At 40.5% G+C, this 12767-nt stretch overlaps 1 protein-coding gene across 1 annotated transcript; it reads right to left on the bottom strand.

The window, feature by feature from the left end:
* Nucleotides 1-470: 470 nt before the first annotated feature.
* Nucleotides 471-12508, bottom strand: LOC110952067 (tubulin alpha-1C chain-like). The gene is made up of 7 exons (XM_051950144.1): nucleotides 12499-12508; nucleotides 12365-12389; nucleotides 9999-10020; nucleotides 5872-6094; nucleotides 5442-5590; nucleotides 4494-5334; nucleotides 471-595 (listed from the first exon to the last, which is right to left on the bottom strand). The coding sequence occupies exons 1-7, from the start codon at nucleotides 12506-12508 to the stop codon at nucleotides 471-473; spliced, it is 1395 nt and encodes a 464-aa protein (XP_051806104.1).
* Between the last annotated feature and the right edge of the window lie 259 nt (nucleotides 12509-12767).

The following is a 12767-nucleotide window of genomic DNA, read 5'->3' as shown; positions in this document are numbered from 1 at the left end:
CCAAAAAAGATTTAAATTTCATTTTAAATGTTTTATTTGAGATTCAATAAACATATATATTAAAATGTTTCCAAAATTTCTTTAAAAAACTGTTAGATGTTATACAGATACAAACCAACTAAAATGAGATGCTAAATTACTAAAAAGACACTTTAAATGTTTGTCATGTTATGTTTCTTTTGTTTGCACTAAATACACAATGTAATTATGAAATTTTAACAATAAAGACTTACAGTTTAATGTTGGTGAGAACTGGGTTTTAAATTGTGACCCAATTTTTAACAACACACACACACACACACACACACACACATCGTATTCCAAACTGAGACATCATCTTTTACACAAACTGAAAAAATAAACTTGACTTTCTCAACACTCAAACAAAGAAAACATATTTTTGGAACATATTTAACAACACTTGGAACTGATTGATTTCTTTATATATGCTAAATGCCTTCATGTTCATTTTAATACTCCTCTCCTTCAACACTATCGGCTCCCACCTCCTCATAATCCTTCTCCAGAGCTGCCATGTCCTCTCTGGCCTCAGAGAACTCTGACTCCTCCATACCCTCACCTACATACCAGTGCATGGGTGGGAGTGAGAAATTTGGTTTTTACTGAACTTTGCGGCCGGGGTCCAGTGGCCGCTGACGAAAAAATCATATACTAAAGCTATGAAATGCCCTTTCCTTGTATTTCCTGGGATATATTTACAGTTACTAGAGTTCTTTCCAGTGGTGACTTGTTAGAATGAGTATAAAAAATGTACAACATTCACTGAACTCTCTTCAGTGTCTTTGCTTCTTGTTGAAGAACTGAAAGATGCTTGGCTGGCCAGCCTTTCTTTTCAGCTGCTGGTGTCTGTCTGTTTCACTTTGCTCCTTGTGTGCTTCCTGTTCAGGAAGGCAAACTACAAAATAGTTTGGCTCCCACACCTCTTTGGGCAATGTTCGGCCAAAAATGCACAAGTCCGGATCTTGGCATCAACCAAGGAGTCCACTTTTGACAGAGGACAATGCACTGGAGATGCAGCTGGAAGGGTTGATGTGTGTTTCAGGGCGTCAAGCCTCTCCACATGGACAGTTTCGATACTGTGGCTCGCAATCGACTTCTTCCCATTGTTCCTGTAGGCGATCTTCTTTGAACACAGATTACACCATGCTGCACCCGGTTCTACACATTTTCGAAGCCACATACAGAACGGGCGATCCTTCTTGTCTGTCTCATCAAGCCATTCATTTCTCCACTTATTCTTCTTCAACTCTGCATCGATTTCACGAGCTCTAGTTGTCTCAGTAAGCTGAAGAAACATGTTTGTATCGTATACACACGTGTGCAAAGCAAAAGATGGCGGCTCATTGCGATTGTAGACTGATCGGAAGTGCCGTAAAATGCCGGAAAGCGGTACATGTACACACGTGGACAAAATTGTTGGTACCCCTCAGTTAAAGAAGGAAAAACCCACAATTCTCACTGAAATCACTTGAAACTCACAAAAGTAACAATAAATAAAAATTTATTGAAAATTAAATAATCAAAATCAGCCATCACTTTTGAATTGTTGATTAACATAATTATTTAAAAAAACAAACTAATGAAATAGGGCTGGACAAAAATGATGGTACCCATAACTTAATATTTTGTTGCACAACCTTTTGAGGCAGTCACTGCAATTAAACGATTTCTGTGTTTGTCAATGAGCGTTCTGCAGCTGTCAACAGGTATTTTGGCCCACTCCTCATGAGCAAACAGCTCCAGTTGTCTCAGGTTTGATGGGTGTCTTCTCCAAATGGCATGTTTCAGCTCCTTCCACATATGTTCAATGGGATTCAGATCTGGGCTCATAGAAGGCCACTTTAGAATAGTCCAACGCTTTTCTCTCAGCCATTCTTGGGTGTTTTTGGCTGTGTGTTTTGGATCGTTGTCCTGTTGGAAGACCCATGACCTGCGACTGAGACCAAGCTTTCTGACACTAGGCAGCACATTTCTCTCCAGAATGCCTTGATAGTCTTCAGATTTCATCGTACCTTGCACACTTTCAAGACACCCTGTGCCAGATGCAGCAAAGCAGCCCCAAAACATTACTGAGCCTCCTCCATGTTTCACCGTAGGGACAGTGTTCTTTTCTTCGTATGCTTGGTTTTTGAGTCTATGAACATAGAGTTGATGTGCCTTACCAAAAAGCTCCAGTTTGGTCTCATCTGTCCAAAGGACATTCTCCCAGAAGCTTTGTGGCTTGTCAACATGCATTTTTGCAAATTCCAGTCTGGCTTTTTTCTGAGTTTTTTTCAGCAGTGGTGTCCTCCTTGGTCGTCTCCCATGAAGTCCACTTTGGCTCAAACAACGACGAATGGTGTGATCTGACACTGATGTACCTTGGCCTTGGAGTTCACCTTTAATTTCTTTGGAGGTTGCTCTGGGCTCTTTGGATACAATTCCAACGATCCGTCTCTTCAATTTGTCATCAATTTTCCTCTTGCGGCCACGTCCAGGGAGGTTGGCTACTGTCCCGTGGGTCTTGAACTTCTGAATAATATGAGCCACTGTTGTCACAGGAACTTCAAGCTGTTTAGAGATGGTCTTATAGCCTTTACCTTTAAGATGTTTGTCTATCATTTTTTTTCGGATGTCCTGGGACAATTCTCTCCTTCGCTTTCTGTTGTCCATGTTCAGTGTGGTACACACCTTTTCACCAAACAGCAGGGTGACTACTTGTCTCCCTTTAAATAGGCAGACTGACTGATTATGAGTTTGGAAACACCTGTGATGTCAATTAAATGACACACCTGAGTTAATCATGTCACTCTGGTCAAATAGTTTTCAATCTTTTATAGAGGTACCATCATTTTTGTCCAGGCCTGTTTCATTAGTTTGTTTTTTTTAAATAATTATGTTAATCAACAATTCAAAAGTAATGGCTGTTTTTGATTATTTAATTTTCAATAAATTTTTATTTATTGTTACTTTTGTGAGTTTCAAGTGATTTCAGTGAGAATTGTGGGTTTTTCCTTCTTTAACTGAGGGGTACCAACAATTTTGTCCACGTGTGTATTTACGCATTACCTGCCAACTTTTGAAACCTGAAAAGTCTAGTAGCCAGCCGGGGTCCAGGGGCCGCAGGCCCCGGTAGGTCCAGGACAAAGTCCTGGTGGGTGGTTCAGGGGGGCAAAGCCCCCTGACGCCAAATGATTTTTAGCATTAAATCAACTTAGAATGTGGCTCAGAATCATGTTTCCATGTTACTTAAACTGTCAATTCATAAATGCTGATGGAAAAGACCAAGGACAAACTTAATAATATATAGCCTTTCAAAATGTTCCTTTAATTTGACAGGTACTAAACTCAAAATATCACAGGCATCCAGATCACATTTTCCAATATTGTGATGACATTTCTCATTCTAATAAACAATTTTTTGATGTTTCATTTACCATAAAGTCATTAGGAAACATTACCTACTTCTGTTCATGAAAAGATATGTTTGGAAGTTATAACTTGAATCCTTATACCCAATAACATTATTGACTTATCAAAAATACCTCACTGTATGTAAAATAAGTCTTGTCATTTCAAAGGCTAACATTCACAAAGAGTCTGCACACATCAACAGTAGCGTCAGCACATTTTTCACAACTAGACCAGGCAGTTACTATGAACTGAAGTTGTCTCTTCTTATCAGATGAGTCCAGTCTCAACTCTCAAGCATTATTATTTTCCATGGTGCATCTCTTGGCTTTCTTCAGTTGTTCTTTTGAATGGGACACACTGTGGCACTTGTTACCTGAAGCTGCTAAATTCATTAATTGCCTTTAACTTAAAATCTGTGTTACCGACCCGATTCTGCCGGCTGCCGAACCGTGGTTGGGTAGCCTCGGGTTGCGCTAGCGCGCTTATCTTGAAGTTTTTTATTGTATTGTTATCATCGTGGTGCATTTCACTCTGCCTCCGTTTTCACACTCGTGTCTGCAACACACACACACAGCTGCAGCGCTCCTCCTCACGTCACACACACACATACTCTCTCTCTCTCACACACACACACACACACACACACACACACACACACACACACACACACACACACACCGTAACCTGCCTAGGTAAAAGGAGAGCAGGCTCGGCCTGCAACAGCAGCATCATACGCATTTTTTTCGTGTTTTCCATGATGAGGGTGTGTGTATGAAGCGCAGAATGATTGATTTGAAGAATTTAGTGTGTGTTTGATTTAATTCGAACAGTGTCAATGATCCACTGTGAAAAAATCCGTATTTTGATTAATAAAACCGTAACCCGGAGTGGGATCATGAAAACCGTAATCATTACGGCAAAACCGGAGTAGTTGGCAGGTATGATTTACGTATGTCGCAAAACGAAAGTTATCGAGTCGCACATCATATACGTGTTGAAGCGGAGTGTAAAGAAAAAAGGACATTTGGTTTTATGGAAATTCCGTAAAATTACGGCAATCTCCCACCCATGCCAGTGAACAAAGGCCCGCTTGGCGTACATCAGATCAAACTTGTGGTCCAGCCGAGCCCAGGCTTCAGCCACAGCAGTGGTGTTGCTCAGCATGCACACGGCCCTCTGCACCTTGGCCAGATCTCCACCAGGAACCATGGTGGGCGGCTGGTAGTTGATGCCAACCTTGAAGCCGGTGGGACACCAGTCCACAAACTGGATGGTGCGTTTCATTTTAATAGCGGAAATGGCAGCGTTGACATCTTTGGGCACCACATCACCACGGTACAAAAGACAACAAGCCATGTACTTGCCGTGGCGAGGGTCACATTTCACCATCTGATTGGCCAGCTCGTAGCAGGCGCTTGTGATCTCAGCCACACTTAACTGCTCATGGTAAGCCTTCTCAGCGGAGATGACAGGAGCATAGGAGACCAGAGGGAAGTGGATGCGGGGATATGGAACCAAGTTGGTCTGGAACTCTGTCAGAACAACATTCAGGGCTCCATCATCAAAACGAAGAGAAGCGGTGATGGAGGACACAATCTGAGCCATCAGCCTATTCAGGTTGGTGTACGTGGGACGCGAGATATCCAGGTTCCTACAGCAGATGTCGTAGATGGCCTCGTTATCTACCATGAAGGTGCAGTCGGAATGCTCCAGGGTGCTGTGGGTGGTCAGGATGGAGTTATAGGGCTCCACCACAGCAGTGGACACCTGGGGAGCTGGGTAGATGGGGAACTGCAGCTTGGATTTCTTGCCGTAGTCCACAGACAGACGCTCCATCAGCAGGGAGGTGAAACCAGAGCCGGTGTCTCCATCGAAGCTGTGAAACACCAGGAAGCCCTGAAGACCAGAGGACTGCTCAGCCTGAGGACAGAGAGGGAGACACAGCAGACAAACATGACATACAGGAATGTCATTTCATGAGTGATTTGTAAGATATATTAGAAAATAACTGGCCTGAATTTACACACCAGTTTGCGGATCCTGTACAGAACCAGATCTATGATTTCTTTTCCAATGGTGTAGTGTCCACGGGCGTAGTTGTTGGCAGCGTCCTCTTTGCCAGTGATCAGCTGCTCAGGATGGAACAGCTGGCGGTAGGTCCCAGTGCGCACCTCATCTAAAGAGACACATTCAATCAGAAATCACAGGAGCTTTGACTGACAGCGACAATCAGCTTCTAGATACTGTTTTTTATGTGTTTTATGTGCAATACTGCTTTTATGTGTTTTATGCGCAATATTGTTTTTTTTATGTGTCTTATGTGCAATATTGTTTTGATGTGTTTTTTGTGCAATACTGGTAGCACAGCTCTGAGTCCAAGACAAATTTCCCCAAGTGGGACAATAAAGAATATTGAATTGAATTGCAATTGAATACATCTACTGAGAGTTTATTTACCGATGACAGTGGGCTCCAGGTCCACAAACACACCTCTGGGGACGTGCTTTCCAGCTGCAGTCTCGTTGAAGAAGGTGCTGAAGGAATCATCTCCTCTTTCAACAGCCTTATCGTCAGGCATCCGTCCATCTGGCTGGATCCCATGTTCATAGCAGTAAAGCTCCCAGCAGGCGTTGCCAATCTGGACTCCAGCCTGACCAACGTGGACGGAGATACACTCACGCTGGAGGAAAACAAGACAATTTAGATATCTTACCAGTTAGCCACATGCTAATATGATCTAACAACTACTAATTAGACATTTCAGATTATTCATTACATGATAAAGTCAACTCAAAGCCTGAGGTCTAAAGGAATGCGGGAAATGTAGCATTGCGTTAAAAAACATTATGCGATTTCATGACTTAGTCACTCAGCAGTCAAAGATGTTTAACAGTCATCCTGTGAATCCACTTTTTCAATCTAACTTATAAATAGTTATCCATGAGGTACAAAAAAATATCATATTATGACGATAAAACTCTAAGGAGGAACATAATTTTAGTCTGCCAGTGTTACAGTCATAGTTTTCACACACACATGCAGTTGTCTCAACTTCAATCACCGCATTTTACAACATGAAAACTGTTAAATTGTCTGACTCAAAGACTTTTTAAAATGTGAAGTGTCAGGCCGTTTGAAACGTTCCTTAACTGGGCAAAAGCTGAATCAACCACTAAAACTGGATTAAAGTTTCTGATTTTTCAATTTACAATATGACCACAAGAAGCTAAATTACAATTAAGAAATACTCAAAGTTACAATCAGGTGACCCGGGCAGCAATGTTCTCTATGCCGTCTCCCTCTCTTTTGCAGCTGCAGCGGTGTTGCACTTCTTTCTTAAAATGTGTTAAAACTCGCCATATGAGCGCGTTAAAAATTTTGCTTCCCCATTGCCATGGTGACTCATCGAATCGGGGCTCCATTGATGCTGTCTTTTCAGAGTTGCGGTGCACGCGCTTAACTCCGAGTGACAGTACTCCGAGTTGATTAAACCAACTCAAATCAGCCGTTGTGAAACCGAAAACTCAGAGTTTTCTATCTCAGAGTAGATCAACTCAGAGTTGAGGATTAAACTCAGAGTTTCTTGAACCTGCTTCGTGAAACAGGCGCCGGGTGAGTGTCCCTTCTCGGTAGGAAAAAAAGATTGAATATATATTGAATGAAAGTACAAATATATATATATATGTCAGGGTAGAGACTGCGATTTGGTAGAATTGGAGTCTCTACCAGTAGAGATTGCGATCGCAACCTCTACCAGTAGAAACTCCAATCCTACCAGTAGAGATTTGTCAGGGCTAAGGTTAGACTTTTAAGGTTAGGGTAAGGGGTCAGGGCAGGGGTTAGATTAAAAGGTCAGGGTCAGTTAAGGTTAGGGTCAGGGGTCAGGGCAGGGGTCAGATTTAAAGGTCAGGGTTAGTTAAGGTTAGGGTCAGGGGTCAGGGCAGGGGTCAGATTTAAAGTTCCATCTCTACTGGTAGAGATTACAATCGCAAACTCTACTGGTAGAGACTCCAATTCTACCAAATCGCAGTCTCTACCCTGACATATGTATATATATATATATATACTTTCATTCCATATATTCCAACTTTCATTCAATATATATCAACTTTCATTCAATTATATAGACTTTCATTCAGTATATTCGGAGTTTCATTATATATATATAATTTCCTAAACGGCATGCCATATATATATATGTATATATATATATATAAAAATAAAATATCATATTATTTATTATTTAGTTCTCTTTTGTGTCTTTTTTTGTCTTTTGGCCCCTTCACACCACAACAGACCTTGTAACTGTAAGTAGTCAACACTCCAAAGATTTATCCAAACGGTAGTTTAAGTGTACTGAAACATATCACTGATCTAGGATGAAGAGGATGAAAGTGTTTCTGCTGCCTTTACAGAGGGGGATCCAGAAAGGCATACAGAGGTATGTCACTGATAGTTCTCTTCCCATTCACATTCTGGTGGAATATAGAGTGTGACATTTAGCCTACACTGAAGTATTGCACATTCTCATCCTTTTTAACCCTCAAGCGACCGAGTGGGGTCATTTATGACCCCAGCCATATAATTATATTTGCCGTTTTTATATCTTTTATCTGAAAAATGTTTCCTACCATGAATTTGTCAATCTACTTGTCCTACAGCTGCTCATAGTTTTTTGTAGAGATCGGCCAACTGGTGTGACAAGGATAATGGAAACTTGTCTGGGGTCACTTATGACCCCAGAAAGATGTATAGGTTTTTCATTATTGTAGGCCTTAGTTTTATTTATTTATTTTTACCTCTAATCGCTATATTTCAGTGTTTTGCAGTGCACTATAGCTGGTAGACCTACATTTTTAGCCACAGCTGCACTGGGGCAGACTGACTGGCTGCCAATCCAATTCACTCCTACAATCCCTCTGACCACCACCAACATTACACAGCATACACATTCATACACCAGTGTAAGTGGCAGCACTAGAGGTAAGGTGGGTAAAGTGTCTTGCATTGGACGAAGGGCTCTGCCACCTGAGCCACAGCCGCCCCTAATCTAAATACTTCTCTGCATGTTACATTGCACACATACAGACAAGATGCTTGTGTAAATTTTGTTTTTATTTACTTTTGATTTACTATTGAGGAAACAAAAGGAATAAAGTTTTAAAAGAAGTGGCAGACAAAGCGTGCCTAAATAAATGTTATTGCGTTCTTACAATGCATCATATTGTTCATATGGTTTTACTTTAGCTCTGAGTCAAAAATGATTAAAATCCATGAATAATAAAAGAAGGTTATTTTAGAATATCCATCTTAAAAATGCAGTGGAGTGGAATAGGTAAGAAAGCACAAAAAGAGGCAATAAAGTAGACGTATTCCTGTGTAAAATATAGTGGGGTCATAAATGACCCCAGTCTGTCATTTTAGTCGCTAAAATAGCTTGGTCGCTTGAGGGTTAACAGAGCATGGCTGGACAGCAGCAGGATGGTTCCTCAGCTTCCACTGCACAGACTGACACAGTGAGATGGATGTTCAGGAAACACCAGAGGTTCATTCCATGGAATTCATGTGCAACTGTATAATTTAATGTCCTCTATGTATTCCCAGTTTTCAGCAAAACAGATTTACAAACTGCATTTGGTGAGAAAAATCCAAAAACAGATTAGGAGGGCAGATCTGGAAATTGAAATACTGGAGCAAGTTAGAGGTGGGGGATGGTCACAGGTGAATTATGTAAACTACTGGAACATGAACTGAACTATCTCTTTTATTTGTAGGAAATATAGAAGACCAAATGAAATGTGTATCATGTCTTTATTTGCTGTGGTGGTGATGATGGTGACTTAAACTCTAAAGTGATTATTGCATACGGTGACTCTGACTGCTCTGCTGTCCTGGATAGCTGCAGGTGGATGGAGTCATCATCTGGGTCTTCAGTTTGTAGGGCAGGGTGTTGCTCTCCTCTAATAGTGGTAATATTATGAAGAACAACACATGCCACAGTAATATCACAGGCCCTCTCAGGGGTCACCCTGAGGAGATGTAGGCTCTGGAAACGGGCTTTCAGCAGGCCTATGGTCATCTCCACCCGGGCTCTGGTCCTGCAGTGAGCCCGGTTGAAGTTCTGTTGGGCCCTGGTTCAGGGTCAGGGTATGAGGTCATCAGCCTGGGTTGTCATGGTAACCCCTGTCACCCAGCAGAAGGCCATCAAACTCTCCTGTCTCTGTTTTCCTCCAAACACACTATGCTGCCCCATTCAAAATAAAATATTCTGCTCAGAAATCTCCTTGCACAAAGTTCACTCAGTGCATAGATCTTGTACTGTGATTTCACAGCTCATTATGTAAAATACACCAGTTTGTTTGTCTCATCTCACTTCACTCTGACTCAACTCTATTACATTTTTTTTTAGGTTTTTTTTTTATTCATCATTGGTGAAAATGGCGTTTGAGATGAGGTCATGTGCACAGAGCAGTTGGTCCTCCAGAGGACTGGTGCATTAAACGTTTTAAGACCCACCCTGAGTGGGAGGAAAGTGCGATTTTGACAGAACTGGTTCTTTAGAGGAAGGATTTCTTTTTCTACACTAAGCCTGTCAGGGAAAACCTGCTCTCTGGTTGCCTGCAACTGCCACCTAATCTACTGCTGGCACCACATAAAATATTTTTCTCTGAAAACAAACACCGAGAAGAAGTTTATAGTTGACATTAACAGTGGAACATATTATGTCCTGCTGGACTCTTTTAAAGTGATATTCCTTAAGAGTTGTCTTCTTACATTGAGATGACCGAAGCTACTCAGTCTTGCTTTGAGACAGCTTATCAAGATGAACTCATTCCTCTCTGCTACAGACTTTTAAAAGTTCATCCATGCTTTCATCTCCTCTGCACTTGTCTATTGCAAGGAAAACATCCAAAGACTGCATTTTCCTGGTTTTATTATGCACCAAAAGACCATAGCTGCCTGTCAATAGTAACTGATGAGAACTGATTTGAGAGTCTTACTGCTTGAGTGAATCTTTGACTAGTCAGGCCCTCATCTGACAGTATATCTGTGATCAGCTGATACTCTATGAGCCTGATCGCTGGCTGAAATCCTCCAGCAGGCCCTTCAAATGCTTGCAAAGTCTTGACTCTAACTGAAGGTGAACTTTTGCTGCCTGGAGAACTCAGCCAGACAAACTGAAAATCGAGTTTTAAATCTCTTCTCACTTGGTCGTATGGCTTATTCTTAACTGTTTATATTTAATTGATTTTATCATGTGATATTTTTATTGAGTAACATTTGCTTGTAATATCTGTTCTTTTATTGTAAAGCACTTTGCTTTTATATAAATAGAGGTATTATTATGCTTTATCTCTGATGTGTGGGCCCAAAGCTCTCCAGCTTTTACAGAAAACAACCATTTGATTAATGGGGCTTGTTGGAATGGTACACAGGTGTAAGCTCAGTCTGAGAAGCAATTTTCAGGTCAATAAAACCCTTCTAGTATCCTCCTGAGGCTGCGTGTCATACAAGAGCGTCTGAGCAAACTCATTAAAACGTCATCACCAGGACCACATGGGGGCGCTGCCTTTCCATTTTCTGCTGAGGCTCAGTATGAAGCACAAAGGCCAGCAGAACCATGACAGTCTGGCCGGGACATGTTAGTATTACCTTATCGCATCAAGATTAGAAATGTTTGCCTTATTTTGGAGACCAGACAGAAAGAAAAAAAAAAACACCACTAATATTTATTTAGGCTACCAAAATCTAATTATATATGTAAATTCTACATTTTTGACAGGCCACTCATGTTATCTACTGTCCGTTGGCTTTTTGTATTTTGTGCTATTTTTTCACCCATACTTCACTACATCACAGAGACAAATATCGTACTTTTTACTCCACTGCAATTGTCTATCAGCTTTAGCTACTTTTCAGTTTACAGTTTTTCAAACAAGTGGATCTCCAAATTTGGTGATTTTAAATGTAAATCCAATAAACCCAAAAATTAAGTTTATGAGTTGAGAACATTCTCCTCCTTGTTAAGCTCTGTAAACTTTTTTAAAGAATTCTGTACTGGATTCGCTCGAAAATACATCATCACAATGCCCTTATGACTAATAAGCATAAGGGGAAAAAGTTAAAAAGATTGTATTCAACATTACAAAAGCAACTTTGTGCAAAGAATTCTACATCTAAATCAAACAAATGCATCTTAAAAGAGCATTTCCTGTTTCAGTGACAGATATACTGCACAAATATTTACCAAACTGTCAAAAATGAACACTGTTTATGGAGGTTATCATCACATTAGATTTCTTTGGCAACATCAACTGTACACTGCAGCTTTTTGAAAAAAAAGATTTACAGCTTCACTTTAAACCAGTGGGGCTGAAAATTACAGGAATGTTGGAAACAAGTACTGTGTGACACATTGTTACTGGAGTTTTTTCATGAAATTTTTGACTAATAAGAGAAATGTAGAATATTGCCAGATTGTGAGTGTCTCATAGGTCCAATGCAGATTTACACATATTATCTGTCTGCCAAGATGTATCCTTAGAGAACCCGTTTCCTCTCACTTGCCTTGATGAATGACTGCAGCCTACTTTAGAGGTAGTGTTCAATCACACAAATTTTGATGATCTACTTATAGCAACTCAAAGCAAAGCCAATAAATCAAAAGAATTAGAAATGTGATGGTCTAAAGTGCAGCAGTTGCATTATAATTACATGTTTATTTTCATATCCTCATGCAGTATTGTGCCTCAGAGTCTGTTTTCAGTTCACATTTTTGTTGTTGTTGCAGGAATAGACAAACTCACTGTGAATGCACTACTTACATTGTTACATTCACAGTTTCAACCAGGACTGACTGCAGCAGTCTTACAAGTTCTTTAACCTTGACAAGAACCAAACCTGTAGCTGTTCTTTTCTCATATAAATTCAGAGATTTGTTTGTAGGCACACAGAGAGACAGACAAAAAGTGTTACTTTGTGAGCGCTAGTGGTGAGACTCACATTAAAGAGCTGCTGAGAATACTGATGCTCCCTCTAAGTTTACAACTTCTGCTATAATGCTGTCCCTGTTGCTAATATTACTGCTACACATTCCACACTACACATCTCTGACATTTTTATGTGCAGTGATGGAGAAGATTACATAACCATGTGCTCAGGTACAATTAATCATCTCAGTATCCTCAGATTTTCTGTGACCTTTGAAAGGGTCCTAACCCTGAGTTTGAGAAGCACTGTATGAATTGTTTTACAATACCTGCAACACAGAATCACACCAGAGACATCAAATTAGAAGTCAGAGGAGGAGTAATGATCACTTTTACTTACTTTTTTTTATTTTTTTTATACTT

Source organism: Acanthochromis polyacanthus, chromosome 6 (genome assembly GCF_021347895.1).
Source record: "Acanthochromis polyacanthus isolate Apoly-LR-REF ecotype Palm Island chromosome 6, KAUST_Apoly_ChrSc, whole genome shotgun sequence".
Classification (NCBI taxonomy): domain Eukaryota; kingdom Metazoa; phylum Chordata; class Actinopteri; family Pomacentridae; genus Acanthochromis; species Acanthochromis polyacanthus.
This window is presented reverse-complemented; position numbering and strand designations above follow the sequence as displayed.